This window comes from Rhizomucor pusillus, assembly GCF_041956525.1.
Source record: "Rhizomucor pusillus strain CBS 183.67 unplaced genomic scaffold VTP01scaffold_1, whole genome shotgun sequence".
Lineage (NCBI taxonomy): Eukaryota > Fungi > Mucoromycota > Mucoromycetes > Mucorales > Lichtheimiaceae > Rhizomucor > Rhizomucor pusillus.
This window is the reverse complement of record NW_027192143.1, coordinates 1,299,558-1,324,698: the sequence shown is the minus strand read 5'-3', so window position 1 is coordinate 1,324,698 and position 25,141 is coordinate 1,299,558. Positions and strand designations below refer to the sequence as shown.

Sequence of the window (25,141 nt, the reverse complement as noted above, 5' to 3'; positions counted from 1 at the left end):
CAAAGATTATCTGCGGTCCATAGGCCAAAGATGAGGTTTGCACCGTACGTTATTGCTTGCTAAGGCGAGTATTCTATAACCTTGCATGTTGAAGAGCTAACAATAACTTGCAGCGAGCATGCGACGGAGATGAAAGAAAGAACTGAATAGCGAAAAGGAAGAAGCTTATGGCGTCTGGTGGAGCGACGAGTTGCAAATTGAACAATGATTCGTCAGTGGTGATTATTAAAGTATTTGTGCAAGGCGGACGATCCAGCAAATGTTGTTTAATTTTGTGTTATGGACTGTTGAATATACATATGTGGACGTTCCCAGAGACCTTACGACGTAGAGAAGGACATGGCAAAAACTGAAGTTCAGTGAGTTGCTTAGTGAAAATGGCGTTGACAGACACAACAATTTGTGGTCTTCTCGTGTGACCGAATAAGTTGCTGTTGGCGTGCAGATCATTTCAAATATCTCAGCAGCAGGATGCATTGTACACCCTTGTAGAAACATAGGAATTTTCATACATGTATGTATTTACATTCTGTTTGGGGGCGCTGCGTATTGAAGAATAACAGTTGTTAAATTACAAGCTCTTCTTGTTGGTAACAGCGCGCATGAACAAACTTTTCCTATTATGGTTAAGGTGCGTTGCAGTCAAAACAATGCTTCTAGTGATCCCTCTAGATTTCATCGCTTTCATCGACTGTTTCTATTCGCAATGAAACCTCCCAGAGGAGTGGTCTCAAATGATGTATTCCTTAAGAACGCATGGACTTGTACGAGTTTAGTCGCACTATACTCGATAGGCGCGCGTTTCTGCTCGATATAGTTCTTGTGCATCTCAAGCTAGAATAGAAAAAGACAAAAAAGCAAGGAACGGGCTGTCAGCTTCATCCCACAGAGCTCTTTATCTGTCTTTCGCCTACCTTTTCAATCAGCGTTTTCAAAGGTTTGAAAAACCTTGTGTTCTTGAGCCGTTTTGACTCTTCCTTGAGCTAGTAACGAAATGGAAGGTGAGGCAAAGCTACTGTGTTGCACAATACTATCAACGGACCTTGCTCAAAACAGGAATGACCAACTCTGGGAACGCTATCGACAGACCAAAACAGCCATAAAAGTCGACGACGTTGTCGTAGTAAGCTTGGAACATTGCATCGCGGTATACTTTGGTGGGTGTATATTCGCTCGGGGTCTTGAGATATACCTGCCAGTTAAACTCTTCCAGATCACTGTCCTCTGCCGGGGCCCGCAGTGTTTGGCTATCAAACAACTCGAGGGTAAACGGACCAAGCGGGATGTAGAATCCGGTGGCATCAATCAAGTTGATAAGTGTGCGCACAATATGCACTCGAAGTGGTACAAACTGTGCTGTGGGGTTTAGTCTAACGACAACCTCCAAATCAGTAAAAAGTCGCGTGCACAGACTTGCTCTTTTTTTCCTGTTACCTCATAGTACTCAAGCACAAATCCACCAAGGGTTTGACAACATTCTGCATCGGTGAGTTTGCGCCAGTCTCAGGGCTGCAAGTTGCGCCCACTACGGCTGCCCAAAAGTCCAAACAGCTTATGAATTGCCAGTTGTAAATTTCCTTGAATGCTTCAACTGTCTTGGTCTTTTTGGCAGTCTTCATATGGTTCGATAGTTGACGAATGTATACGTCAGAGTGCTGGAAACTGCCTTTAGGCTCGATTGTGTAGATATCAGCTGCCTCTTGCATCATTTGCTCGATGAGTGACAGGTTGCTCTCAGTCACTTTGGTGACCTTCTTTGCAAACGTCATGTACACGCCTTTAAGGGTATGTGCCAAATAGCTACGTTTCTGGACATCCACGGCGTCTGTAGCAAATCGCCGCAAAGCGCTGTGGCATTGTGCACGGGCATCAGATGACAAAGTCATATCAGACCAACGGTCCAACAAAACGCGCAGATACTCTCGGGCTGCCTTGGGGAAACACCCAAAGTATATTGAGCAGGGCTCAAGATGCGTTAAAGTGTACGTTACAAGGTCGCTTTGCTGAAGATCGCGCAAAAATCGGACGCAGTTGTTGAGGTATAATCGTACAACCTTTTCAAGCTTCTGCCAATTTTTTGTCTTTGCTGGATGTCTGACCTTTTTGCTAGTGACAATGTGATCACTGAATATGGGATATGCAGATTTGATGGTTACTTTTACAAGACTAGTGTAAACTATTATGCTCATAATACCTAGTTAATAATTATACAGCGTAACATCATGTGTATCTCAACTTTTACCTTTATGGTTATTAACATAGTAAGTACACTGCGTGTCCTCTTCGTCAGATCGTGCTATTGATCTGAACGCCTTGAGTAATTCTTTCAATGCCGATGGTTGCTTCTTGCGAGCCGCTTCAGACCACTCTTGGAGCATTTCCTTGGTGACGGCTGTCGCATCGCTGTGATCTTCCTTGTCTTCCTCTTCCTCTTCCTCATCCTCGCTCATAAATTCTTCATCATGACTATCGTCCTCTTCGATCTCATCGTCGGCTGAATCTTCCTCCATTGCATCGTCCTCGTTTTCTTCGAGAGCGCCTTCCGCCTCCAACTCTTCAGGGTCCGGTGCATCAAACTGATCAAGGGCATCCAAATCGCCTTCTTCGTCGTCACTCAAATCCAAGGATTCCTCAGGATCGATGGCAAAGCTGCAGAAGAAATCGCTGACATTCACTTGAGTCTGGGAACTGTAGGCATAGACGAATGACGGAAGGATCAGCAAACGATCATCAAGATCTACCCATGAAAAGCCATAGATTTACCTTTCTTCCTCGTCCTTGTTCTTTTTATTGTCGTTGTTCTTGTTCTTCTCTGCAGAGGAGCTTTAGTATGCTTCAGGTGGCAAGCACTTTTTTGCATAAATTGTGCGTACCTGAATCGCCAATTTGTGTTTCTCGAAGCTTCTGGCGTTCTTTTCGCTGAGCAATCTTTTTTTTCACTTTGCTATGCTGCCTCCGGCGTTCAATCGTCTCCTTCAAATGTTTCTTTTGAAACTTAATCGTCGATTTCTTCGCTTTGCCCATTTTCAAAAGTCAAGTATGTAGCAACAACTGACTTTTCCGCTCTGGGATCAAGTTCAAAAAATGTGACTCGAAAAAGTGTGGCTCCGTTCTTTTCTTTCTCCGGCTCTCCTTTGCGATGAAAATGGATGGATCCAAAATATGATTTCTGGAAAATTTGAAGTGAAGCAGGTCATCTCCACATAACAGAACGAAAAGTGGTTGTTGTATCATATTATTGTCATTTGCATCTATAAGTTTTATCTCATCTTATTAAAGAACGCATGACGTTTAAAGTTATTGCTTCATTGAATAGCGAACTCTCTAAAAGCGTGCTTTGGGTGCAGCACTGTCATAATTGGTATTACGGCTCCATGGGACAATCAGGCACTGGTGTCTAATATTACGAGGTTATTGGAGTTAGACTTGTCCGTTAAATCTATAGAGCTCATATACGTACCTGGTGATGGCAAGCAAGTTGCCGTCCTCATCCCAAATACCGCCTTCGCAGTCGAACCGGCTGTTGATAATGTGACGGGCGACGATGCTCGACAGCACCTTCTTGCCAGTGGGTGGTCGCTTGAATTGCACCTCAAGTTGAAGAGTAGGACACCAAGATGGCCCGCCAAGGGTCTCCCAGCCTAACATCGCAGGAGGCGTGACGAACATGTCGCACCTTCAATCACATGCTTGTTAAGTTTGATATCTTCTCCATGTGAATGGCAACACTAACCAGTAAGCAATGCTCTTAAAGTCGGTAGGACGACCATCCGAAAAGCCGATGAGCTGGTTGAATTCAGGTTTGCCTTTGCCGTATCGATAATCTGATGGGAGCGAAGATTTGTCTAGCAAACCCTCGACGAAGTCGCCCATAAAAGTGTGCTTGAATGGTTCCATAATCGATCGATCAGGCGGAGTGAGCTCCTTATGCATATGCGTGACACCTTTCTCGCTGGCCATGTTGGCCATGGTGACGATGCAGTGTACTTTCTCCAGGAACATTTCGGAATCGTAGTCCTCGACATTTTTCAGTGCTACCTTCTCCTTGCCTTTGGTTTGTTTCAGGCCAAACCGCAGGACGACGTAACCTTTCTTGCTCGGCTTGATGGTCTCAATCTCGACAATACACGGTCCGAGCTCGGTTTTGCGTAGATAAAAGGCGTTGAGTGCAACGGGGTCTGTTTGGAACCACTGCGAGGTGTGTTTTAGCACAGCGTCAAAAGCGAGTCCAAGTACGTAGCCTATATGTCGATAAGTGTCAGGTCCTGACGAACGCCGTCGTCCCCAGTCAACATACCGCCCTAATGAACCAACCATCAGTAACTGTTTAGTTATTTCTTATTTTCCTACTCGCACTTACATGAGGGACGCTGCCAATGCACCAATCCTTTGCCAAAATGATAGTCGTTAATCCTCTTTACAGCGAACACGTTGTAGGCGCTGAACTTACAGGGCTCACTACGCCAGTGTAGATAGTAGTGCCCTTATCAGTCTCTCCGAGATACCGGGTGTCCGTCGCAATATCGAACGCTGAATTTTGAGTGCTCGCGGCTGTTCTCTCTGTAGTGTTCATCGTGCACAGCGGTTTCTGTCAAAAAGATAAAAGGGGTATTTTTGCTGACTGATTTGCTGTCGTAGTTTCGTGGGCGGGAATCCAAATCATACATTCAAGCATTGTTTGGTAAGCACTTTTCATTTTTCATTTTTCATTTTTCATTTGACAGTCAATTGTAGTTACTAAACCTTTCATACATATATAGATTGTGATTGAACTGAAGAACAAAAAAGGTACCGGTTTTTCATTGATTATATACAGAAGATGCAAATAAGAGTGTATGGCTGTATGGATTGTGTGAGACAACAGAAGTGTAGGGTCGAGAAGTAATGGTATTACAAGACGAAGGTGGTTTGATGCTGAGGTGACGATGATGCCGATGACGACTCGAGGTCCTTTTCCTTGCGGGACCTCTTGGACGCTCGCTTCGCTCCAGTGCTACTGGAGAAGGATGAGGAGCTGGGTGCATTCTGCTGGCTGTCGGCCCCACGTTGGCGTTTCTTGATAACATTGGTTTTCATAGATAGCGGTCGCTGAGCATTGTGAAGCTTTAGACTATAAATTCATGTTTATTTCCACAACTGCCTACTCTTTCACATGCACGGAGAAAGAAAGACTTACTATAAACCGCACGCATTGCAAAGCGGAGCACCCTCATTGTCACGACGCCACAGCGGCGTAGTATCCGTTCCGCAATTGGTGCACACATTCAGAGGACCATTATCGCCCTCTGCTCCTGTTGATTGTTGATTCATATGCTTTGGTCGCGGCGCATTATGCAGTTTCAGACTATTTAACCAATATTGTGAGTACATCGTCGGTGGACGTAAACCACGCAATACGAGAGACGAATGACAACTTACTATAGGCCACAGGCATTACAGAGCAGCTCGTCATTTGCTGAACGTCTCCAAAGCGGTGTTGTTGTAGTTTCACAGTTGCTGCAAATAGGTTGCTCGCCTTCCGACGGCATTGTATTGACCACTGCACCGCCTGGACGGCCAGTCCTGGGCTGCCTTTTATGTGCCTTGTGATGCCGCTGTAGCACGTTATCCTTGTTCTGTTTCTGAGCCTCTTTTGTCTGGACTTTTGGCTCTGCTTCTTGCTGGCGCTGTTGTAACTGCTGTGCTGAAAGTTGTTCCAGTTGTTGCAAGTTCGTTGGTGCCATTCTCGGTGGAGACCTCGGTGCTCGTGGCGAAAGCAAACGCTCTACAGAGGCGAGTTTTTCGGGAGGTAGCATGGATAGAATTCGGTTGTGAAGCGTGACGTTCGGTACAGGTGGAGGAATGTCTGGCACGTAGAGTGCTTTCGAGCTGTTGCTCATAAGATTGTTTGCGAATAATCCAAAGGCATTAAAGTTATTTAGGTACATTGAAGTTTGATTAGGCATCATTTGATTAGCGTAAGTCTGAGCTTGATAAGCGTTTGCATTCTGATGTTCATGCTGTGCTTGTGGCTGCGGTTGCTGCTGCTGGGGTTGTGAAGCTGGTGTCGCTTGCTGTTGCCGCTGTTCTTGTTGGTGATATATTAATTGCTGTTGCTGTTGCTGCTGTTGTGGAGTATTCAAGACAGAAACATTGTAAGAGTTATCAATCGGCACAATATCGTCAAAGGACCGAGCTGCGTCTGCCATGGCTCGCTCGCTAGGCGTCGGGTTGACAACACCGTCCATTTCGATCTCACCAAATATATCGTCGAGTTCCACAACTTGATCGTTGGCTTGATCAGATGTGAACTGCTGCAAGACAAAATTCTGACGATAGTCAGGAGCAGGTTGTTGTATACTGTAGGCAGGTGTGGCAATGCTCGTCGCTGTTGGCATAGAAACCATATTTTCGTGCAATGAAGATACACTGCATGCAGCTTCATGAACATCTGGAACTGACTCGCTTGTGGAAGACGGCTGTGCTTGGGATACGGCATGTTGCTGTTGGGCATAAACTGGAGGCGGTTGCAGCTGAGATGGTATTTGGATAGACGGTTGGGATAGCATTTGTTGCTGCTGTTTCTGTTGTTGTTGCTTTTGTTGTAGTTGTGCTTGTTGCAATGATGAAAATTGTTGAAAGTCTAGTTGCTGAGAGCTGCTTCCTGTGTCTGTCTTTTGGACTTGCTGCTTTGTGGACTGAGTGCTGCCGGTGCTGCCAACGCTGCTACTGCTGGCACTGCTGCTGGTGCTGACCTTTCCCTCCTTCTCAAGACTACGTACGGTGGTGCGGGAAAGCTCTTGCGATTGCGATTTTGAGTCCTGGACATTGTGAATGAACCATAGTCGCCATGACAGATTCTCGAGCCGCGATCCATTCTCTAGAGAGTCCTTGACCTTGGTGCATACCCGCCAAGTTTTCGATAGTTCGTCCTCAGAATCGAATACCGGTAACTGTGCCAGGTTTTTATTGCCTTTGATTTTGAGCACAAGCGGTGCCATATCGAATGACGAAGAAAAGGTAGATAATGTATAATTTTAGAACTGTAGCAAAGAAAAACGAATGATTTGTCCTTTGGGAGTGACCACATCCGCCGTCGGGAAAACTTCGATTTATGCGCTCCCACCGCGGCATGTTTCGGATTCCGTGAATCCCGGCCTTCCCAGATCGCTGGGTCGATCGATTTCCGTCGTTACTTCTGGAGTTCCAAGATGAAAAAGACGTCTCAGAAATATTGAAGATGGTTGTAAACTGCCAATGATGGTTAAGAAAAGCAGCTTACTGTTCGATTTTGAGCTCACTCGCATTCAAATAAGAAAATATGTGTGAAGCCGCTCATTTTACTTCGACCAAACGCGAACTGATGGATCGGTATCCGACGCTTATTGTAGGTGGCAATTCGTCAATGTCGAGCACTGTACACCTCATTTTGCCAGAATTTCCATTACGCAAGCTATATCCCCTGTGGAAAAGTCTCTGACGATCATTCTTCTTGTCCCGAGGTCTGAAAGCTGCAGTTTGAGATACGGTGTCCGTTGCATTCTTTCCTTCCTCGCCGATTCTCAGAATACATCCATTATCGTAGGAAAGAACATGATTGGCAAACGTTTGGAAATCTTGTGGAATGAAGCCTTTCTGAAAGTGTGTGGAAATAAAAAAATGAATGAGTAAATGGCAGGTATAGCAAAACACGAAGAACAGCAAATCAATGCTACAGATTGGCGGGTTAGAGATAGATGAAGAACAAGCGAGTTATTCCATGAATTTGGATCAGCCATGAATTTTAGCGAATCAAGTGCAGAAAAGAGAGGGAAGAAGAATCAATTTGTAAGTCATACGAATATTGGTAACTTCAACACTTCAAAGCGTTTTGGATTTGAACGCATACGTTTATGCTGTAAACCGTTTTCTCGGTCTCCTCCACATCAGCTACAGAGATAATTATTGTCTGTCCGAAGCAAATTCGACGACTACGCCCACTGTTGAATCTTTGACGACTTTGACTTCAATGCTGTTTATAAAACAGATCCTAGTTCTGAAAGGTGAATGTCTCTTAATATGGGACGACTTGAGTAAAACCAAAGGTTACAAAGTGGATATTATTGAATCTGAGGAAGTCTATAAATAAAGCCAAGAACATTTGGATTAGCAATCGGTGGTCATGGCTGGCCACTTATCACCTTCAAATGATTGAAGGATGAACATCTCCCGAAATGATTGAACCCCGAATTGAGCTGTCGCTTTTGGGGCCAGATCCGTGACGGTTCCAGCTTTGGTAACGTTTTACAAGTATCCCACCATGGCAGGCGTAAAACGAAAAGCAGAATTGGAGGTTCCTGTAGCTGACGAAAATGATCTGCTAAAATTGACACCTCTCGGCGCTGGAAATGAAGTGGGACGGTCGTCGATCTTGCTAGAGTACAAAGGAAAAACAGTCTTGGTAGGTTGATGCTTTCATTCTTGGGTGGGTGGTGAATGTGCAACAGCAGTAGCAGCAACAGCAAAAATCTTGCATCGTGATTGCGCAAGCTATATGGCTGCTATTGACCTTGCAAAGAGGGTGATGGAAGACATGCACAGAAATAAGTATTGCAGTGTATTTCTTGAATATACCAATAATAAAGAACATGTTCAACTCATTTCGTCTTTTTTCCGTTTTCTTTGGGTTCTTTAATCTGAAGCTCGACGCCGGTATCCATCCTGCTTACAGTGGATTGTCCTCGCTACCTTTCTTTGACGAAATCGATCCTGCGAGTATTGATATTCTTCTAGTAACTCAGTACGTAAAGGAATTCCTTCTTTGGATCGAATAATGCTGATATTTCGGATCGTCTTTAGCTTCCACGTCGACCATGCAGCTGCAGTGCCCTATCTTATGGAAAAGGTGTGATCCCGTTTGCGTATATTCGTTTTGTGGTGTACTAACTTGTATGTTTAGACTTCATTCAAAGGACGAGTTTTCATGACACATCCGACTAAGGCAATTTACAAATGGTTGCTCAGTGACTACGTGCGCGTCAGGTACTGTTTAAACTGAACTCGCATTGAAGCTCATATGCTCAATCTTACCCAGCAATATTGGCGACGAGGAGCAATTATACACCGAAGAAGACTTGATCAACTCGTTCCAGCGTATCGAAGCAATTGATTACCATCAGCAAGTTGAAGTTGAAGGCATCAAATTTACAGGTTTCAACGCGGGCCATGTGTTGGGAGCAGCCATGTTCCTTATCGAGATTGCTGGTGTCAAGGTGCTTTACACCGGAGACTACTCTCGTGAAGAGGATAGACATTTAATGGCGGCAGAGAAACCAGAAGGTTCAGTTGATGTCTTGATCACCGAAAGTACGTATGGTGTCCAATCACACGAACCAAGACTAGCAAAGGAATTACGGTTTACATGTAAGTCAAGTTTCAAAGATACATCTATGCAACTCGTTGGACTAATTTGTTTTAGCTCTGGTACATGACATTGTCGGTCGTGGAGGACGATGTTTGATGCCTGTGTTTGCATTGGGCCGTGCCCAAGAGTTGCTGCTTATTCTAGACGAGTACTGGGAAGCGCATCCAGAACTCGATAGCATCCCAATCTACTACGCCTCTAGCTTAGCAAAGAAGTGTATGGCAGTATACCAGACGTATATCAACATGATGAATGCCAGAATTCGCAAGCAATTCGCCATATCCAATCCATTCGTGTTCAAGCATATTAGCAATTTGCGAAATGTGGAACAATTCGAAGATTCTGGACCCTGCGTTATGATGGCAAGTCCTGGTATGTTGCAAAATGGTTTATCTCGAGAACTCTTTGAACGATGGGCACCGGATAAAAAGAATGGATTGGTCATTACTGGTTACTGTGTTGAAAATACATTAGCAAGGGTAAGTCTAGTGTAACGATTCAATACCAGCGTACAACGTCCACCTGACGACCTGGAAATTATCACAGCAAGCAATGAACGAGCCTTCAGACTTTACTGCGATGGATGGCCGGAAAATACCTCTGCGCATGTCTGTAGATTATATCTCGTTTTCAGCGCACGTTGACTTTACACAAAACAGCAAATTTATTGAAGAAATTCGAGCACCCCATGTGGTAAGTCTGTACAATATTGTGAAAGGTTGAAGCTCGGTACGAATGTAATTTTTTCATAGATGCTAGTACACGGTGAAGTCAATGCTATGTTCCGTCTGAAATCGGCCTTGCAAAGCAGATTCTCTGAAAAGGAGGAGAATGTCAAGATACATACACCGAAAAACTGCGAGACAGTCAAGCTGCACTTTAGAGGTGAAAAGATGGCAAAGGTGAGCTATTTTCTTTGAGAACAGCGTACTTTCTATCCAGCAAAGGACTGACGTGTATGCAAACTAGACTATTGGACGTTTGGCAGCCAAATATCCTACCGAAAACGAGCCACTCAGTGGTATCCTAGTAGCCAAGGATTTCCAGCTAAACATCATGTCACCAGAGGACTTGAATGAGCTGGGCGGGCTCATCACTACTGTTGTTACGCAGCGGCAGATAGTGCCGTTCAATGCAAATATCAGTCTCCTGAAATGGCATCTTGAGATGATGTTTGGTACTGTTAACGAGACCGATCTGGGCAAAGTTAGCACGGATGGAGAGAAAGGCACAGTTTTGCGGGTTTTTGACACTATCGACATCAAGCAAGTGTCCAGCAAGCCGAACCAGGTCATCTTGGAATGGATTGGCAATGCAATGAATGATATGGTGGCCGATTCGGTTCTTTCTGTAATTTTATCTGTGGATAGCTCTCCTGCAAGCGTGAAAGGTACGTCCATGCTCCGATGCATTAGTCTCATAATCTGACCTTGTGATCTATTTTCAGCGAGCTCGCGTCCGTGCTCCCATAATCACGACACCACCTCCTAAAAATACCTCCCGCAACAAACTCATTCAGCATGGCAGTCTTTTGTTATCAGTTAAAGACATCAACTTTCCCTTCTTTACTAACAAGTCATCAATAAACGTTGGTCTTTTATCTTTTACTTGTTTTAGCTGATCAGTATTTTTTCTCTGCTCAAAAAAAAAAAAAAAAAAAAAAAAAAAAAAAAATAAGTATTGAATTATTTTCTTGCGTGCAGGGGAGCATGTCCCCAGATACCTTCTCGCAATGAGGGAAAAAAGCCAACATCGAAGGGCAACAAAAGATTTTTTTCACACCTTCTTTTTTACTTATGGGCCTACCTATTTGGAAACCTCGCGACCGTGACGATAACATACGCTCCAAAGATAATGATGGAAGCAACATTTGTCGAACAAGTAGACGACCAATGGTGTTCAGTGCTCGTCAACGTCCTCCGTCTCTGCTGGCAGGGAGCGACACTAGAGCACGGGCCCATCAAGCGGCAATGGCTAATCGTCGATCCAGAGCGCTGACACTGGCACTTCGAGGAAACATTGCAAGAATATCGCCTGCTTCTCGATCGTCTCGGTCGAGCTCTGCCCAACAACGGGAGCAGATTTCTGATGAAAATCTTGATCGGCTCGTTCAGCAACGATTCGATGAAAAGGAAGATTTGTTGAATCAACTAGAGTTTACTGTGACACTTCTAGATCAGTTTCTAGCTACTCGTGCCACGCTAGGCTCAGACTCCATTGCCATTCCTTCGTTTATAACAGAAGGTAATGTGTGAAGAAAAGGGTTTGCAGTGAATTGCAAAGCTAAAGCCGGGCTTCGCTTTTCCTTACATAGATCTTCCAGCCGTACTTGCATCAGCAGCATCTTTATCATCATCTTCGTCCTCTTCTGGACACGAAGTTGTTGATCGGCTTCTTGAAGTACCACCATATTCCACACGACTCCAATCGATAGAAAGGGGCATTACGCTTGCCCATCGGCGGATCCGGGAGCAGCTGAGCATGCTGGGTACTTCAGTCTCAGAATCATTATCATCATCGTCATCGTCATCGTCATCCTCTCCTTCTCCTTCTCCTCCCCGCCCTACTTCTGTTTCTTCAAGCCATCCACTTCGGCTATCTCGTCAGCGATCATTCCTGCTATCTCCATCTCCGCCGACACCTCCACGTCCGATACCTTGGCCATCTGCACCAAGCAGCGATGATGACGACGAGCTGGAAGGAGGAAGCAGATCCGTGCGCATTGTTGTTAACCATCCAGTCGATTCTTCTATGTTGCCCTAGTTGTCTCCTTTATATATTCTTTCTTTTTCGATACCCTTGGCATAAACAGCAGATTACATACGAGTTTTAACACCTTTTTTTTTTCGCTCTTTTACTCGACATTGTACAAAAAAGAGACGAAAGAATTGTACCCTTTTCTTTATCTTCTTTTTTCTTTTTCGTCTTTAGTGCTAAAGGAACAATAGAATACATAAGGTGGGTGTGGGAATGACAGTGACAGGGAAGACAAATCAAAAGGAAAAAAAGAGTGGATATTACTCGGGGGCAGTGTGCAGACCAACTAGTTTAGCTGATGAACTGCTCAGCTGACAAGATGGGCACACCGCCATCCACGTGCGAGGATTGCGGTCCACCGCCAAAGATGGGGCTATCTTCGTGCCAGCTAGCATCGACGTGGCTGGCCTCAGTTTCTGGCTCGATTTCTTCGGTTTGCCACGCTGCAGCGTCATCGTGAACGGCTTGTTCTTCTTCCGAATCGCTACCAATCTCGGTCCATTGGTTTTCGACAATACTATCGGAGTGTTCAGCCGAGTCTTCAACTACTTCTGCCTGCCACTCGGTAGCGTCTTGATGAGACTGTTCGTTCACTCCGGTTTCAGTCCAACTGCTCTCAGCGACGTTGCCGTGCTCGTCTACAACCTCGCTTTGCCATTCGGCAACGTCGTCGTGTTTGTCTGCGTCTGAGGATTGCCAGGCGGAGCCATCGTTGCTGTGTGCCTGCGCTTCTCCTTCAGAGTGCCAAGTGGCGTCGTTGTCCACTTGGATCTCTTCAGCTTGCCATTGTTCTGCGCTGTCAGCATGTGCAGGTTCCTCGTCCTCGCCGCCAATTTCGGTCCATTGGTTCTCGACGACAGCGTTCGCGTGGCCCTGCGGCTCGTCGGATTGCCACTCGTTTGCATGGGCAGGTGTCTGTATTTCGTCAGTCCATTGGTTTTCGACAATGTTCGTGTGCAAAGGCTCGTAGTTGTCTTCAACTTCAATCTCTTCGGCTTGCCACTCTGCAGCGTCTGCATGCGTTGCATCCTCGCTGCCAATTTCCATCCACTGGCCTTCAACAAAGTCGTTGGTATGTTCCGCAACATGGTCGTTATCAATCTCGATCTCTTCGGCCTGCCACTCGGTGGCATCAGGATGGACTGCTACACCGTTGTCGCCAATCTCAGTCCATTGACCTTCCATTATCTCGTTGACATGCGGGTCATACTCGATTTTATCGTAGGCGGGGGCATCGTCGTACTCTTCGGCAGACCACTCACCTTGGTTGGAGTGGTCGAAAACGTTGGCAGCACCAGAGTCGTCATGCCATTCATTTTCTGTAGCAGGAATTTCCTCGGCAGACCAATCTTCAACGGCGTCTGAGTGGTCGTTTCCTACAGCATTGCCGTGAGTGCGACGATCTTCGTTGGTGAAGTAAGGGCTAGCAGCGTCGACGTGCGAGGCAGAGTTAGAGTTGCCACGGGTACGACGGTCCTCGTTTGTAAAGTAAGGCGAATCAATATGGGAGGCACCATTGATCTTCGCAGCATTGCTATGCGTGCGTCGATCCTCGTTTGTAAAGTATGGCGAATCGACATGTTGAGGAGCGCCGATAGGGTCGTCACTTACAGAGTTTTTGTGGGTGACTTTTTCCTTTTCGGTAGCCTTGTTGTTGTGAATGTATTTGGTATAATCCTGATCTAGGCTCTGCAGCAAATTCAGTTTAGCGTTTAATCGCTCGTTGTCTACTTCTCTTTCCATGTCTTCTTACTCTAATATAATCATCAAAAGTCTTGATCTCAGAATGGTCTTCCTCTGCTGCAGCGTTCTTGTGCGTTGCTTGAGGCTTCTTATCATTGTCAAGGTATTCATCAAGCTGGTCGATCATTTCATCCCAATCTTTACTGTCACTCTTTTGAGCTGAACCACTTTGCTTGGCTATACCTTGGACGATCTCGTCGATCTTGGTATCATCCATGTGCGAGGAAGTCTTGCCGTTCTTTGTGATATCCTGAACAATTTCATTGATCTTGGCGTCATCGTTGTGCGATGAAGCTTTGCCCTCTTTTGCAATATCCTGTACAATCTTATCAATCTCGGCGTCGTTGGTGTGGTTTACAGTCTCGCTGCTCTTTGCAATGTTCTGAACGATCTTATCGATTTCAGCATCGTTATCGTGTGATTCTTTTTCATTGTTTGCAATGTCTTCCAGGATCTTTTCAATCTGTTCATCATTGCTGTGAGACTGATTGGTCTGTCCAATCTGTTTATCGTTGCCGTTGTTGGCTTGACTAGACTGCTTGGCAATCTCCTGAAGAATGCCCTCGATTTGGTCAATGTTTGGCTGTGCATCGCCCTCATCTGTGGTCTTCGAGTTGGCAATATTGTCGATAGCACCCTCCAGTTTATCGTCGACCTCGTTGGTGTGTTTGTCGCCAGTTATCTCCTCGAGAATTTGTTCGAGCTGCTGGTCATCTATGTGTCCCGAGGTTTGATCCTCAGAGGTCGGCTCCTGTTGAACAGCGGCGCTTCCCTGTGGTTGATCCTCTTGCTGTTGTTGCGTCGTCGCAGCTGGCGCGGCTTGCTGCACAGGAGTTGTCGCTTCCACGCGCTTCTCGATAGTGAAGGGCACGGATTTAACCTGGCAGTTACTGTTGCCGCCGATCGTCGAAAGATACACACTGTATTCGCCTATATCTCCGGTTAGAGAAGTACTGTGACTCGCAGATGCTTCCTTTACATTTACATACCAGATTCAGCGTTACCAAGACTGAAAGGGACTTCGTCGGACGCTCCACGGGTTGCATCTTTGTGTATTCAATGAGCGATCTGTTTTCTTGCTAGCGAGAAAAAAAGGAAATTCATTTGAGCTTACCGTAGGTTCCGAGATATGACACCTGGTTGCTATCGTTGGCAATAGTCAAGTTGACTTGGGAAGCAGGGTAGTCGGTAGGAATCTGCCAAGCAACAACGTGCTTGCTGTTCTCCTCAAAGACGAGGTCTATTTTCGAGTCAGAAAATTTGTTGCTAGTGACACGAGTGCGACGACGGTAATTTACCTTGCGAAGCGGGGAAAGTGATGCGTACATCTAGAGTGCGGAATGCCCGGTCAGAATGAATGGATGTAAAACTTAACGGCGTGAATCGTACCTTGACAGTTGTCTTGGGGGGTTACATCGTCAAAATGAAAGAACGGGCTAGCGCTGACAAACGTGCCGTAATGTAGCAGCGCAGCCGCAGTGACTGACAAGCTGACCAAGTTGTTGAACTTCATCTTGGTCTTGCTCAGAGACAATCAAAGGGTTTGTAAAGAAGGGAAAGGGTGAGGAAGGGTGGATAGAAAAAGAAAAACAAAAAGGAAAAGATCTAAAGTCGAAATGGGTTCGGGACCATAGTCAATAAGTGCTGTGTAACCTCGCGTATAAATAGATACTTGACTTCGCAAAGTAATCAGAGCAAAAATCAACTGGAATTGGAGAATTGAAAATAGAACAGTATCTGCAAGTGTCACAGCGCAACATGGAAGAACATAATGTGGCCGCAAAGGACACACAAGCAGGTTCTTTATATCGTGCTTAATTACATGCATAAGTGTTCGTGACAACACCTTCTGTCAAGTTGACCAGGTCCTTAAAGTTCATTGCTCAAATAACTCTGCAAGCTATACATAGAGCTGATAGCCACCAGAATGGATGTACTCGTAGCTGTAGCCTATCCTTTGAATGCCATTTTTCGGGTTACCATTCCGACTTGCCATCTGTCCACACTGTAGTAATCGCTCGCAAAAAGTGGAACTTGAGTGCGAAATGACAGAACCCCTGAATCCCTTGGAGTTTGTACACCTAAGACTAATAGCTTAGCTTAAAGAAAAATGTTCAACTCTACATGCAACTTTTACAGCAAAGAATATTAGAATAATAGGTAAAAGACCAATTGGCCGCTATATAGCTTATTTCGTTACGAATATACGTCTTGTTCATAGACGGAATAAATAACACAGTCAAATCTATGCCGGTGACAAAATGATACTTTGAAAAACTCTCCAAGCAGTAAAGAGAGCATAGAGCTCAATTTTACCATGCATTGGAACCGGAGGCCGAGAATCGACTAACTAAGTGTAACAAACCTGGATGGGAGATGCCGGTAAGCCTTGGGCTTTTCAACATAGACTTTTTTGTGGCTTCCAATTCGAGAAATGTATTTTGTAAGATCTCATTGAAGATTCAAAATGCTCACTTGGCAAGGGACTTATTACGGTTAATAGTATAGATAATTGCCCCTCTTTCGCACCTATTCGACTCTTGCAATACAGTACAGAGAATTGATCCCGGAGTGCTTGGAAAAAAGGCCAAGTTTCTTTCGAATATCTTGGCAAAGGCTTTGTCGATCCATGGGCGATCCAGCTTCGCTCTTCACATTTGATACTATTCGCAGTCTTCCCGAATTGGGCAGCTTGTGCCGCGAATCGCTTCGTTTGCGAAATATTTTCTTATCACTTCCACCGAAGCGCGTGCGTAAAACGAACTTTACATTTAGCAACGGCGTCGGGATCAAGCCCATTGAAAATGTCCAAATTAACACTTACTACAACCACAGAGAGGAGGATATCCAGCATGACAATCTTGGTAGACACGGTGATTTCTAGCCTTTCTTATATGCAGACCAGCAAGATTGTCAACCTATGCTACATTGAAAGAAAGAAGAAATGTGTTAGGCTTGCGGCAGGAAACGAGATATCTGAAAGAGCTAGGGAGCAAATCTTGGAGCAAGATGAATATCAAGCGTGATATAGATAGATCTGTGCGCGAGCGAAATAAATATTAGGGCGAGTCAATGCTGACATTACCCGACTACGTAGATTTTCCATTTTTCTTTCGACATAGAGCGCGTCGCAAATGCTACTGCCTCATTCACTTTTCGTCATTACCGGTGCTAATCGCGGCTTTGGGCGCGCCGTTGTGCTTGCATTAGCCGAGCACGCTGAACATAGGACGACGTTGGTGCTCGCCGGCCGAAAGCAGGACGAGCTTGATAGTGTACGGCAACAGGTCGTGGGAAAAAACATCAATGTGCATACAATTGCCGGTATATCTCTTGCATCTGCGAAAGATGCGCAGAGAACCGTCTTGAATGAGCTGCAGCAGCTTGTTAATGTAAGAAATCACTGATGCACAGCACGGACTGAACTTTCTGTAATGCTGATATTCTATGCTAATGCTTTTAATGACATTTTTTCCTTTTTGCTGCATGTATAATATGATCAGCAAATCACGCCTCCTTTAACACACGCAACTCTAATCAACAATGCTGGGTCTACAGGCGACTTGTCAAAAAGAGTGCCAGACTATAATGCTGAGGAAATCCAGCAATACTGTGATTTCAACATTGCGTCTTATGCTTGTCTCGTGTAAGAACGGATATGGCTATCCTAGGACAGTGGTCACTAAATAGAATGCGATGCATATAGATCTGGATTTATCAAAGCTCTGAGAAGTATCGAGGCGTTTGCGCCCGAACTGACTATTGTCAACATTTCATCGCTGCTCGCAGTGCAGCCATTTTCAAACTGGGCGTTGTATGCTAGCGGAAAAGCGGCAAGAGACATGTTCTTGAAGGTGCTCGCTCTCGAAGAGGTAAGGCGGAAACATGGGACGCAGCGCTTTTGTCTAGATAAAGACATAATTGTTTCCATTGTATGCAGAAATCTGTGCGCACGTTATCATATGCTCCTGGTCCCTTGGATAACGAAATGCAACGACAAGTACGGGAAACACTCGGCGACCCAGAGCAGAAGCAGCTCTATACCAATTTAGCAAATGAGGTTAGTTGGCTATTGGCTCCTAGCTCCTGGCTGCTGCTGCATCGGCATTCACCAAAGTTAACCTTTGATAACATAACCTTATTTTTAACTCTCTAGGGCAAATTGGTAACTATGGAAGAATCTGCCCGCAAACTTGTGATGTTGCTTAGAAGCAATACATTCGAGTCAGGGGCTCACGTTGACTTTTATGATTAAGAGCCATATTAAACAGGACGAAAGGAGAGAGGAAATAAACAGAAGGACAACTATAGGAGTTGGACGCTTTTCTACTTTTCTTCACCTTTCTCTTGTTTTCCCTTTTGTACCTGTATTCATTATTGTTCTTTTAAAGAAACTCTTTACATATAATTCCCATGTGATAATGAGCAGTGTTATGTCTGCCGCAACGGATGATAATGTTGCTATAGTACGAACCATTCAGAATGACGAGACGCAGCTGCGAACGCTAGTTGTCATCCTGTCCATGTCTGGAGGTCTAGTCATTGCCTTAACGTTCGGCTTCGGTATATATTTGTACTGGCATTGTCGGCAGCAGCGTAAACATAGCAGAATGAAAGCCGATAGCAGAGTATCAGCTATACATTGCTCTCATCGAAATACGTCAGCAAATGCAGCCACACTATGTTCGTCGTCGTCACTGTTATCATCGTCACCCTTGCCATCATCATCCTCTGGGCCTAACGAGCAGCAACAAGAAGAGCAAAGGACACTAGCTATGGATGAAAAAAGCTTGCCACCGCAACAAGCACCGTGTTTCGAGGAAACTGTCGAGCGCCCAACACCGTCTGCACCCACCGCAAAGGAATTAGCAGCAGTCTCGGCGACAGCGGCAACAGCACCATCATGCTCTCCTCCCTCGGAACTTGATATCTGCGATCTTCCACCACCAGCATACACACCTCGTAGTCTAGATCCATGCAACATTTAATGATTATAAAAAGCAAAAGAAGAGGAAAAATAGAGAATGCTAATGAGTTCTGCACGAAGAAGAGAAGAAGGATAAAGAAAAGGGTTCTGTATGTCTGTGCTATGGAAAACCTTTGCCTTGTCATGTGCCTTGTGCGTTATAGAGTATACTAGTTAGATGTCAGCAACAAAGGTTAAGTGTTTAAAAAAGGTGCGGGAATGGGTTGACATGCCGAGAGATAGATAGAATAGAGAGAGAAAGCAAGAAAAAGGAGAAAGGAAGAAAAAAGTACAAAAATATGCATGAGAGATTATGTACATTTAAGCGTCTGTCGAGCGGTTTGTCTCCTTGCCCGGTTTGGTGAACAGCGGGTTCTTGCTGTAGGACAAGCGGATGCCACCCTTGACAGAGTTCGTCAATGTATGACCCTGAAGCTCTGTCATGGCCTGACTGGCATAGGAAACGTCTTCAAACTCGACGAAGCACATTGGTCCTTGAGGTTTTGTGCGGAAACACATGCGCTTGTATCCACGGCACTTGCTGAAAACCTGACGCAGCTCCTCTTCACTGGTGTACGGAGGCAAGTTACCAACATACAAAGTGTTGCAAGGAGGATTTTGATCGGCAGGATTGTTGCTGCTGACACTGCCGTTAGGACGGTAACTGGGGGAGGAAACACTGGGAGTGCGTATCTCACTTTGAAGAGAGAGCGATCCCATGCGGTTCAGCACCTCGTTGCCAGCATCGAAGAGTGAATTTCCAAAACCGCTTCGTTCATTGGGCACGGGAGAGGACTTTGACAGGTAACTAAGCGGATCATTTTCCTCTTGCAGGAAATTATGATGATTGAGAATGCGGGAAGCGGCAGTGGCTGCAGGAGCGCGTGGATACAGACTGAATGCACGGGTGAATGGTGGGATTACTTCATTGTTGCTACGTGCATCAAATGATTGCGATCGCAGGTTGAAAAATGCATCATCGAAAGCGGGCGTATTGCTGCCATTGCCTAATGGATGCTCACTGAAAGGGTCGTTTTTGTAATCGGCCGGGGATAGGAGATCGCTTGGGAGAGGCGAGAAACTGTCATAGACCGGTCGATGGAGGCTCATCTTCCTTGACAACGTACTTAGCGGCGACGTCACTGTTTCTCCGGTTGTACCCATCGTGTGATGGAGTGGAGGAGGTGCAGGAGCAGAACCTGCGGCAGCCGCAGCAGCAGCGGCAGCGGCGGCGGCTGGATGTGCATTGGGTGCAATGGATCCTCGTTTGATATGCAAGTTTTTCTTCGCCATCTCCGCCTTCAAGACAGCACCTTTTTCTGTATCCACCTTTTTGCCATTCAAAACTTCCACTGCCTCCATAGCTTCCAGGCGAGTACGAAATCTGGCGAAGCCAATCTAATATTGAAAAGCAAATTATTAGACAGGGCAACAAACATAAAAACAATTCTGCATTGGTTTCTTTTCCATACCATCTGTTTCTTCGCTCCAGAAGTACCGTTTGCACCGTTAGCGTTGGAAGAAGCATCCTCCTCTTGATCCTTTGAATGCCACTTTAGGGATGCTGCTTCGAAGCCTGGCGAGAAAGTGAACATGTTTTGGAATTCTCGCTCTTGCATGTCGTCCGGGAACCCAACAACAAAGATTGTCGTGACATCGTCTGAAGCAGGGTTAGAGGTGTTCCCAATCTGCTGCTGAGTAGACGTAGGTGGAGAACTTTGGTATGTTGAAGGCGGGAAAAATGCCGATGGTGCAGGCGAAGCCGAAAGTGGGTGTACAATGCGGTAATCGGTGGGACCAGCTGTGAAAGCGTTGTGCCCCAACAATGAAGTCTCACTTGCCATGGCGATCCGTCGTTGTTGGCACTTGAAGGGAAGAAAAAAATGAGAACACAGACACCGGAAAGGGGTGTCGCACCAAAAATGGCGGGCACTCAATTTTGAATGGTCCACTAACCCATTTTCGTCGACAGACACAGGGTGGTCTCACATTATTGCCTATCGAACGTGCCATCGAAAACCCTCAGGTAGCTGAGATCCAGGTATCCAAGCATTTGCCAATATGTATTATTTAAGCATTCAAAGTGAGAAAGGTTTGGTTTTCCAGTCTTTGGAAACAGCAAATCGGCTTTTATCCGCTCTATTACACAAGAGTAATTTGTTTCATTCTTCTCGTTTCTTTTTAGCCGCTGCGCCGACTCGTTCTTGTTTCTTAGATGTTGTTTTACCGAGACCTTTGTGCTTGTGGGAATCCTGGCCGATAATAAATGCAAGTCAGAGGAATGATGTACATGGAATATAAAAGAACAAGTGTGTTGGTATATACCTTTCTGCTCATCAGTGCCCTGTTTCGTACGCCTTGTCCGCCTTCCCAGAAGGCACCCTTTTGGTGGGAGCGCTCGAATTCATATCCACAAACACAAATGGCCGTAATAGGCTGTTCTCGCGAGCACAGGCCGCAAACATGTCGCCTGGCATAATCGTAACTGTGGCTCTCCTTGGAATCGTGGCATACGTCGCAAGGATACAGCTTACCACAGCAGGGGAAACGGAACCAACGCTTGGACTTGCGATAATGCTGGCAAGTACCTTGGTCCGGCAACGGTTCACCGACGACAAATGCAGGCTCCTTTCGTTTCTTCTTTTTTAGCATCGTTTTGGCGGCTTGACTTCCACTGGCACGCAGAGTATCTCCGCCCTGGCCTATGCTGACAAATTTGTAACCTCCAAGGCTAACTTTCAGCTTGGTGTGGCATGAGAAACAGGGGACGATTCTCGGCTGATCGTCGGCCGTTAGATGGAAAGGCTGCTTGACATCCTCCATACAGTTTGCACAAGTACCCAAGAACGACATGTACAATACATCAAAAGGCGTACAGCCTTCCAATTGCAGAAATCCAACTGTTTTGGCATTGGCATGTACAAGTTCTGCAGGGTTTCATTAGCTAAGCACCTTGCATATAATTTCAAGATTCCTTATTTCCTTTCTCATACCTGCAGTGACCTTTGCACCCAACTGGCTGTTGCAGGCCGGACATGGCAACCAGCACTCTTCCAACCTTCCATCATTTTTCCCGACCGGATTAATAGGATCCTTGGGCATTATATCCTCCATCTCTGCAGTTTCTTTGCATCTGTTACACTTGACCATCAAATGCACGGAGATGCATCTAAAAAGGGATACATTTTCCAAAACAGGAGATACAAGACGCAATTCTGTGCCTCTGCGTATCGGTTTTGATTCTCCTGCAGCGGGTTTCTTCTTTTGTTCGACAGCTTGCTCCTCGTCGCTGTCATCATTTTCACCGTCTGAGGTCTCGTATTCGTCTTCATCTTCTGAGCTTCCAGCGCTTTTGCCAGGCAAATCATCAGCTTCTACACCGGGAGGTCTGAGCATTGAAGGATCATCCACAACTATAACCCTGTTTTTTCTATCGTCAGATTCACCGCCAATGACTGGTTTCTTGGTGGACGAATTTCCAGTTGAGGAAATTGCAGTCGAAGCAGGCTTATCCACCTCCACGGGTTTCTGCGGTTTCATTTGTGGCGGGTACCGTAGAATTGTTTCCAGATGCCTATTCAGCCAATTGAGGTTTTGGAACAAAGTCCTATTACCGGTCTTGACATGCTCGGCAAACTCATAATTAATGGCTCTAGAAAAGCATTGTAAATCTACCATTGAAAGCCGACTGCGAGATCTGGCTTTCCGCGTACCTTAATTCTTCCTCTTTCAATCCCTTGTTCTCGACCTCAATGCTGCAAGGCAGTAAAGGATATTGAGCAGGAATACGATACTTTAGACGCAGTTCCCCATGGAAGAGATCTTTGAAAGCAAAATCAGGATCGTTGAGAGGAACAACGAGCTGTATAACAATCTCGGAGGCATCTGATCTATAAAGCTCTTAGTATTCGTCCTGCGCTTAGCAAAACTTATCTGCTTTTCCTTTACCTTGCAATTTTGTAGGAATCTCGAAAACGCGATTTCAATTGATGCATTTCCTTTCGGCGAGTTTCTGCTGCTGCTTCGAGTTGGGCAGCAGTAAAGAAAGGAGTAGCCATTGCATCGAGCTTCTTTGACGGTTTCGGGGATGGTTTGCGTACAGTTTCCACTGGCGGTGACGTTGGCGATGAAGTAGAAGATGGTTGTGGAGTCACACTCTTGGATGATGTTTGGTTCTTGGCTGCCACTGCTGCAACGAATTCGCTGGGTAGCTCCGGTGCAACCATGCTCGCTTTCGATGCAGATACAAAGCGCATGGTTTCCGCAGGAGATTGCTGGAGCAAAGTCTCCAAATTCTTGTCCAACCATCCCATCTGCCGTACCAACGTCGTGTCACTTTGGCTCGCGTACGCTTCAAATCCCTTTTCTACGTTGCTGTTGAGGAGATGGTTAAGATTATGCGACGCTGAAAATAGCACATTTCATACATACAATGCATATCCTTTAGGAATATCAGAATTTAAAACAAGTAGCTTGCAGTGTTTCTTTGGATATTCGTGAGGCACCTGCAGCTGGACTTGAAGGGCTTCAATTTCGTATGGGAAGTCAGGATCACTGGGCTTTATGGAAAGTCGAACAATCGTGTTCTCGTTGTCTTTCCTGAGGCGATCATTAATTACATGCGCTTTGTAGAATGCCAGTTTCTCTAACTCACCCAACTTTCTTGAAATTTGAACGGTATCGCCGTTCAAGTTGCGCAAGTTCAACATCCCGCCCTCTCTGAGGTTGCTGCATCGCACATATTAAGTATTCAGGTAGTTGCAATTTCAAAGTGGACAAGACACCATACCTTTGCTACGGGAGCTCTCGCTTCAGGCATTTCAATGGAGCTATGAGTGCAGAATGGAACGGTCCCAACCGCAGCACTCCTTTTATAAGCTTCACAGGACCGCTGAGTTGCTGCTGCGCAACATGTCAAAAATGTCTCATCATAGCCCGATTTTTCATGAACTCAGATGAATTATGCAAACGTGAAGAGTGGCAACGTAAAAAGGTAACGGTATATTACAGCGTTGTTTTAAGATTAGAAAACAGGAACATATTGTTTGCCGTATCTAATTAGTTTCCTTGCAATAAATGGTGAAGTGTACATATACATGGACCGGCAAAAGAAAGATGAGTCGGGAACTGTTTTCCGTCTTCAGATCGGCCATTACAGTAGCCTTTCATGGATTCATCAATTCGTCGACACAAAAATACGAGCCCGGAATCAATATCTAAATGGAAAGCCAACAGGCAGCGCCGAGGATAGTAGCAGGGTTTATTTGCTGCTGTAATATGTACACGTTCAAGACTGTTTCTTCATTGGTTTAATCAGATCTTAGAGTGTATCTGAAGTGCATAACCGCTCACAAGTCGAAAGCGAGGAACTAGCATTCATAGAACAGCGTCTACGTGAAAATGCGGGTATCTGCAAAAGTTTACTTTCGCTTGGCAGGGATTTTCTTGTATGTCTTTTTGCCCGTCAAGAGATCGACATAATCCGGCTTTTCTTCTTTCTTAACTTTCTTTTCATTCTTTGGTACTTCGTCGACGTCCATGGAAACCTGTTTATCTGAGGCAGCTGCCTTGACAGCTGCAGTGGCAGTTGCAACGGCTTCTTTCTTCTTTTTCGCTTGTTCCTTCGGTTTCGTGATTCCAGCCGCCTTTTTCAATGCGATCGCTTCCTTTTCTTTGCGGGACGGTCGTTTGTAAAATTTAGCTGATTTACCCATGTTGACAAGTGGAAGAAGAAGGAAATGGTTCCTGGCATCAAGCCACACTTGTTAAAGACATTGTGGAAGTCCACTGAATTTTAAAATATGTGAAGGTAAAGCCTTGTGCGATTGAATATTAATCCTCTCTGTGAAAAGAGTCACCAAGGTGTAACTGCTCTTTCTCTCTCTATCTCTCTCTTCATGCGTTTCTCTTTCATGTTATTACAAACGCAGATTACGACTTTCTGTCTTTTCCTTTGATGGCGCATTTTCGCACGGCCTTTTCTAGACGAGCATTGCTTTCAACTTTAATCAAGAGGTGTAGTAAAAATCGCTAAACACAGACTCTATCACTAATCACTATTATATTAAAGAAACAGCATTTTGTACGATTTCCTGACTTATCGACCGTTTCCTCTGCTACTAAAATCCATAAATGTCAACAGACATTGGTATTTTCCAGGAGTTTCTATACTGATGTTCAGCTGCTATAAAAGCCAGCGAAGTAGAAAACGTCCATAAACTGAAGCGATACCTTTTCATACCTGTCTTTTACGCGAGTGAATTTCCAAAAAAAAAAAAAAAAAATGCCACGAT

At 45.3% G+C, this 25,141-nt stretch overlaps 12 protein-coding genes across 12 annotated transcripts; 5 read left to right on the top strand and 7 right to left on the bottom strand.

Moving 5' to 3' along the window:
- Positions 1-684: 684 nt before the first annotated feature.
- VTP01DRAFT_584 (uncharacterized protein) lies at positions 685-3,024 on the bottom strand (the record flags this gene model as incomplete). The annotated part of the gene is made up of 7 exons (XM_069384674.1): positions 685-834; positions 915-983; positions 1,043-1,370; positions 1,435-2,176; positions 2,243-2,688; positions 2,764-2,812; positions 2,874-3,024. The coding sequence occupies 7 exons, from the start codon at positions 3,022-3,024 to the stop codon at positions 685-687; spliced, it is 1,935 nt and encodes a 644-aa protein (XP_069245004.1).
- A 300-nt stretch (positions 3,025-3,324) lies between these two features.
- On the bottom strand, positions 3,325-4,573 carry VTP01DRAFT_583 (uncharacterized protein; the record flags this gene model as incomplete). Its single annotated transcript, XM_069384663.1, has 5 exons — positions 3,325-3,397; positions 3,461-3,676; positions 3,734-4,191; positions 4,361-4,387; positions 4,451-4,573. 5 exons carry the CDS (start codon positions 4,571-4,573, stop codon positions 3,325-3,327), a joined length of 897 nt encoding a protein of 298 aa, XP_069245003.1.
- Positions 4,574-4,890: 317 nt separating this feature from the next.
- On the bottom strand, positions 4,891-6,980 carry VTP01DRAFT_582 (uncharacterized protein; the record flags this gene model as incomplete). The annotated part of the gene is made up of 3 exons (XM_069384652.1): positions 4,891-5,110; positions 5,177-5,344; positions 5,419-6,980. The coding sequence occupies 3 exons, from the start codon at positions 6,978-6,980 to the stop codon at positions 4,891-4,893; spliced, it is 1,950 nt and encodes a 649-aa protein (XP_069245002.1).
- Positions 6,981-8,278: 1,298 nt separating this feature from the next.
- On the top strand, positions 8,279-10,873 carry VTP01DRAFT_581 (uncharacterized protein; the record flags this gene model as incomplete). Its single annotated transcript, XM_069384642.1, has 10 exons — positions 8,279-8,419; positions 8,661-8,758; positions 8,818-8,863; positions 8,918-9,000; positions 9,053-9,381; positions 9,437-9,861; positions 9,929-10,075; positions 10,135-10,284; positions 10,352-10,772; positions 10,830-10,873. 10 exons carry the CDS (start codon positions 8,279-8,281, stop codon positions 10,871-10,873), a joined length of 1,884 nt encoding a protein of 627 aa, XP_069245001.1.
- A 305-nt stretch (positions 10,874-11,178) lies between these two features.
- Positions 11,179-12,145, top strand: VTP01DRAFT_580 (uncharacterized protein; the record flags this gene model as incomplete). The annotated part of the gene is made up of 2 exons (XM_069384631.1): positions 11,179-11,626; positions 11,697-12,145. 2 exons carry the CDS (start codon positions 11,179-11,181, stop codon positions 12,143-12,145), a joined length of 897 nt encoding a protein of 298 aa, XP_069245000.1.
- Positions 12,146-12,430: 285 nt separating this feature from the next.
- VTP01DRAFT_579 (uncharacterized protein) lies at positions 12,431-15,395 on the bottom strand (the record flags this gene model as incomplete). Its single annotated transcript, XM_069384619.1, has 6 exons — positions 12,431-13,828; positions 13,893-14,812; positions 14,872-14,928; positions 14,997-15,122; positions 15,181-15,210; positions 15,272-15,395. The coding sequence occupies 6 exons, from the start codon at positions 15,393-15,395 to the stop codon at positions 12,431-12,433; spliced, it is 2,655 nt and encodes an 884-aa protein (XP_069244999.1).
- A 1,116-nt stretch (positions 15,396-16,511) lies between these two features.
- Positions 16,512-16,766, top strand: VTP01DRAFT_578 (uncharacterized protein; the record flags this gene model as incomplete). Its single annotated transcript, XM_069384608.1, has 1 exon — positions 16,512-16,766. One exon carries the CDS (start codon positions 16,512-16,514, stop codon positions 16,764-16,766), a length of 255 nt encoding a protein of 84 aa, XP_069244998.1.
- Positions 16,767-17,016: 250 nt separating this feature from the next.
- Positions 17,017-18,137, top strand: VTP01DRAFT_577 (uncharacterized protein; the record flags this gene model as incomplete). The annotated part of the gene is made up of 5 exons (XM_069384598.1): positions 17,017-17,274; positions 17,386-17,528; positions 17,589-17,754; positions 17,823-17,942; positions 18,039-18,137. The coding sequence occupies 5 exons, from the start codon at positions 17,017-17,019 to the stop codon at positions 18,135-18,137; spliced, it is 786 nt and encodes a 261-aa protein (XP_069244997.1).
- A 178-nt stretch (positions 18,138-18,315) lies between these two features.
- VTP01DRAFT_576 (uncharacterized protein) lies at positions 18,316-18,870 on the top strand (the record flags this gene model as incomplete). The annotated part of the gene is made up of 1 exon (XM_069384587.1): positions 18,316-18,870. One exon carries the CDS (start codon positions 18,316-18,318, stop codon positions 18,868-18,870), a length of 555 nt encoding a protein of 184 aa, XP_069244996.1.
- A 299-nt stretch (positions 18,871-19,169) lies between these two features.
- VTP01DRAFT_575 (uncharacterized protein) lies at positions 19,170-20,692 on the bottom strand (the record flags this gene model as incomplete). Its single annotated transcript, XM_069384576.1, has 2 exons — positions 19,170-20,246; positions 20,321-20,692. 2 exons carry the CDS (start codon positions 20,690-20,692, stop codon positions 19,170-19,172), a joined length of 1,449 nt encoding a protein of 482 aa, XP_069244995.1.
- A 318-nt stretch (positions 20,693-21,010) lies between these two features.
- On the bottom strand, positions 21,011-23,667 carry VTP01DRAFT_574 (uncharacterized protein; the record flags this gene model as incomplete). The annotated part of the gene is made up of 8 exons (XM_069384565.1): positions 21,011-21,100; positions 21,174-21,775; positions 21,842-22,500; positions 22,562-22,738; positions 22,797-23,222; positions 23,280-23,447; positions 23,503-23,576; positions 23,638-23,667. The coding sequence occupies 8 exons, from the start codon at positions 23,665-23,667 to the stop codon at positions 21,011-21,013; spliced, it is 2,226 nt and encodes a 741-aa protein (XP_069244994.1).
- Positions 23,668-24,268: 601 nt separating this feature from the next.
- VTP01DRAFT_573 (uncharacterized protein) lies at positions 24,269-24,562 on the bottom strand (the record flags this gene model as incomplete). The annotated part of the gene is made up of 1 exon (XM_069384554.1): positions 24,269-24,562. One exon carries the CDS (start codon positions 24,560-24,562, stop codon positions 24,269-24,271), a length of 294 nt encoding a protein of 97 aa, XP_069244993.1.
- Positions 24,563-25,141: the final 579 nt, after the last annotated feature.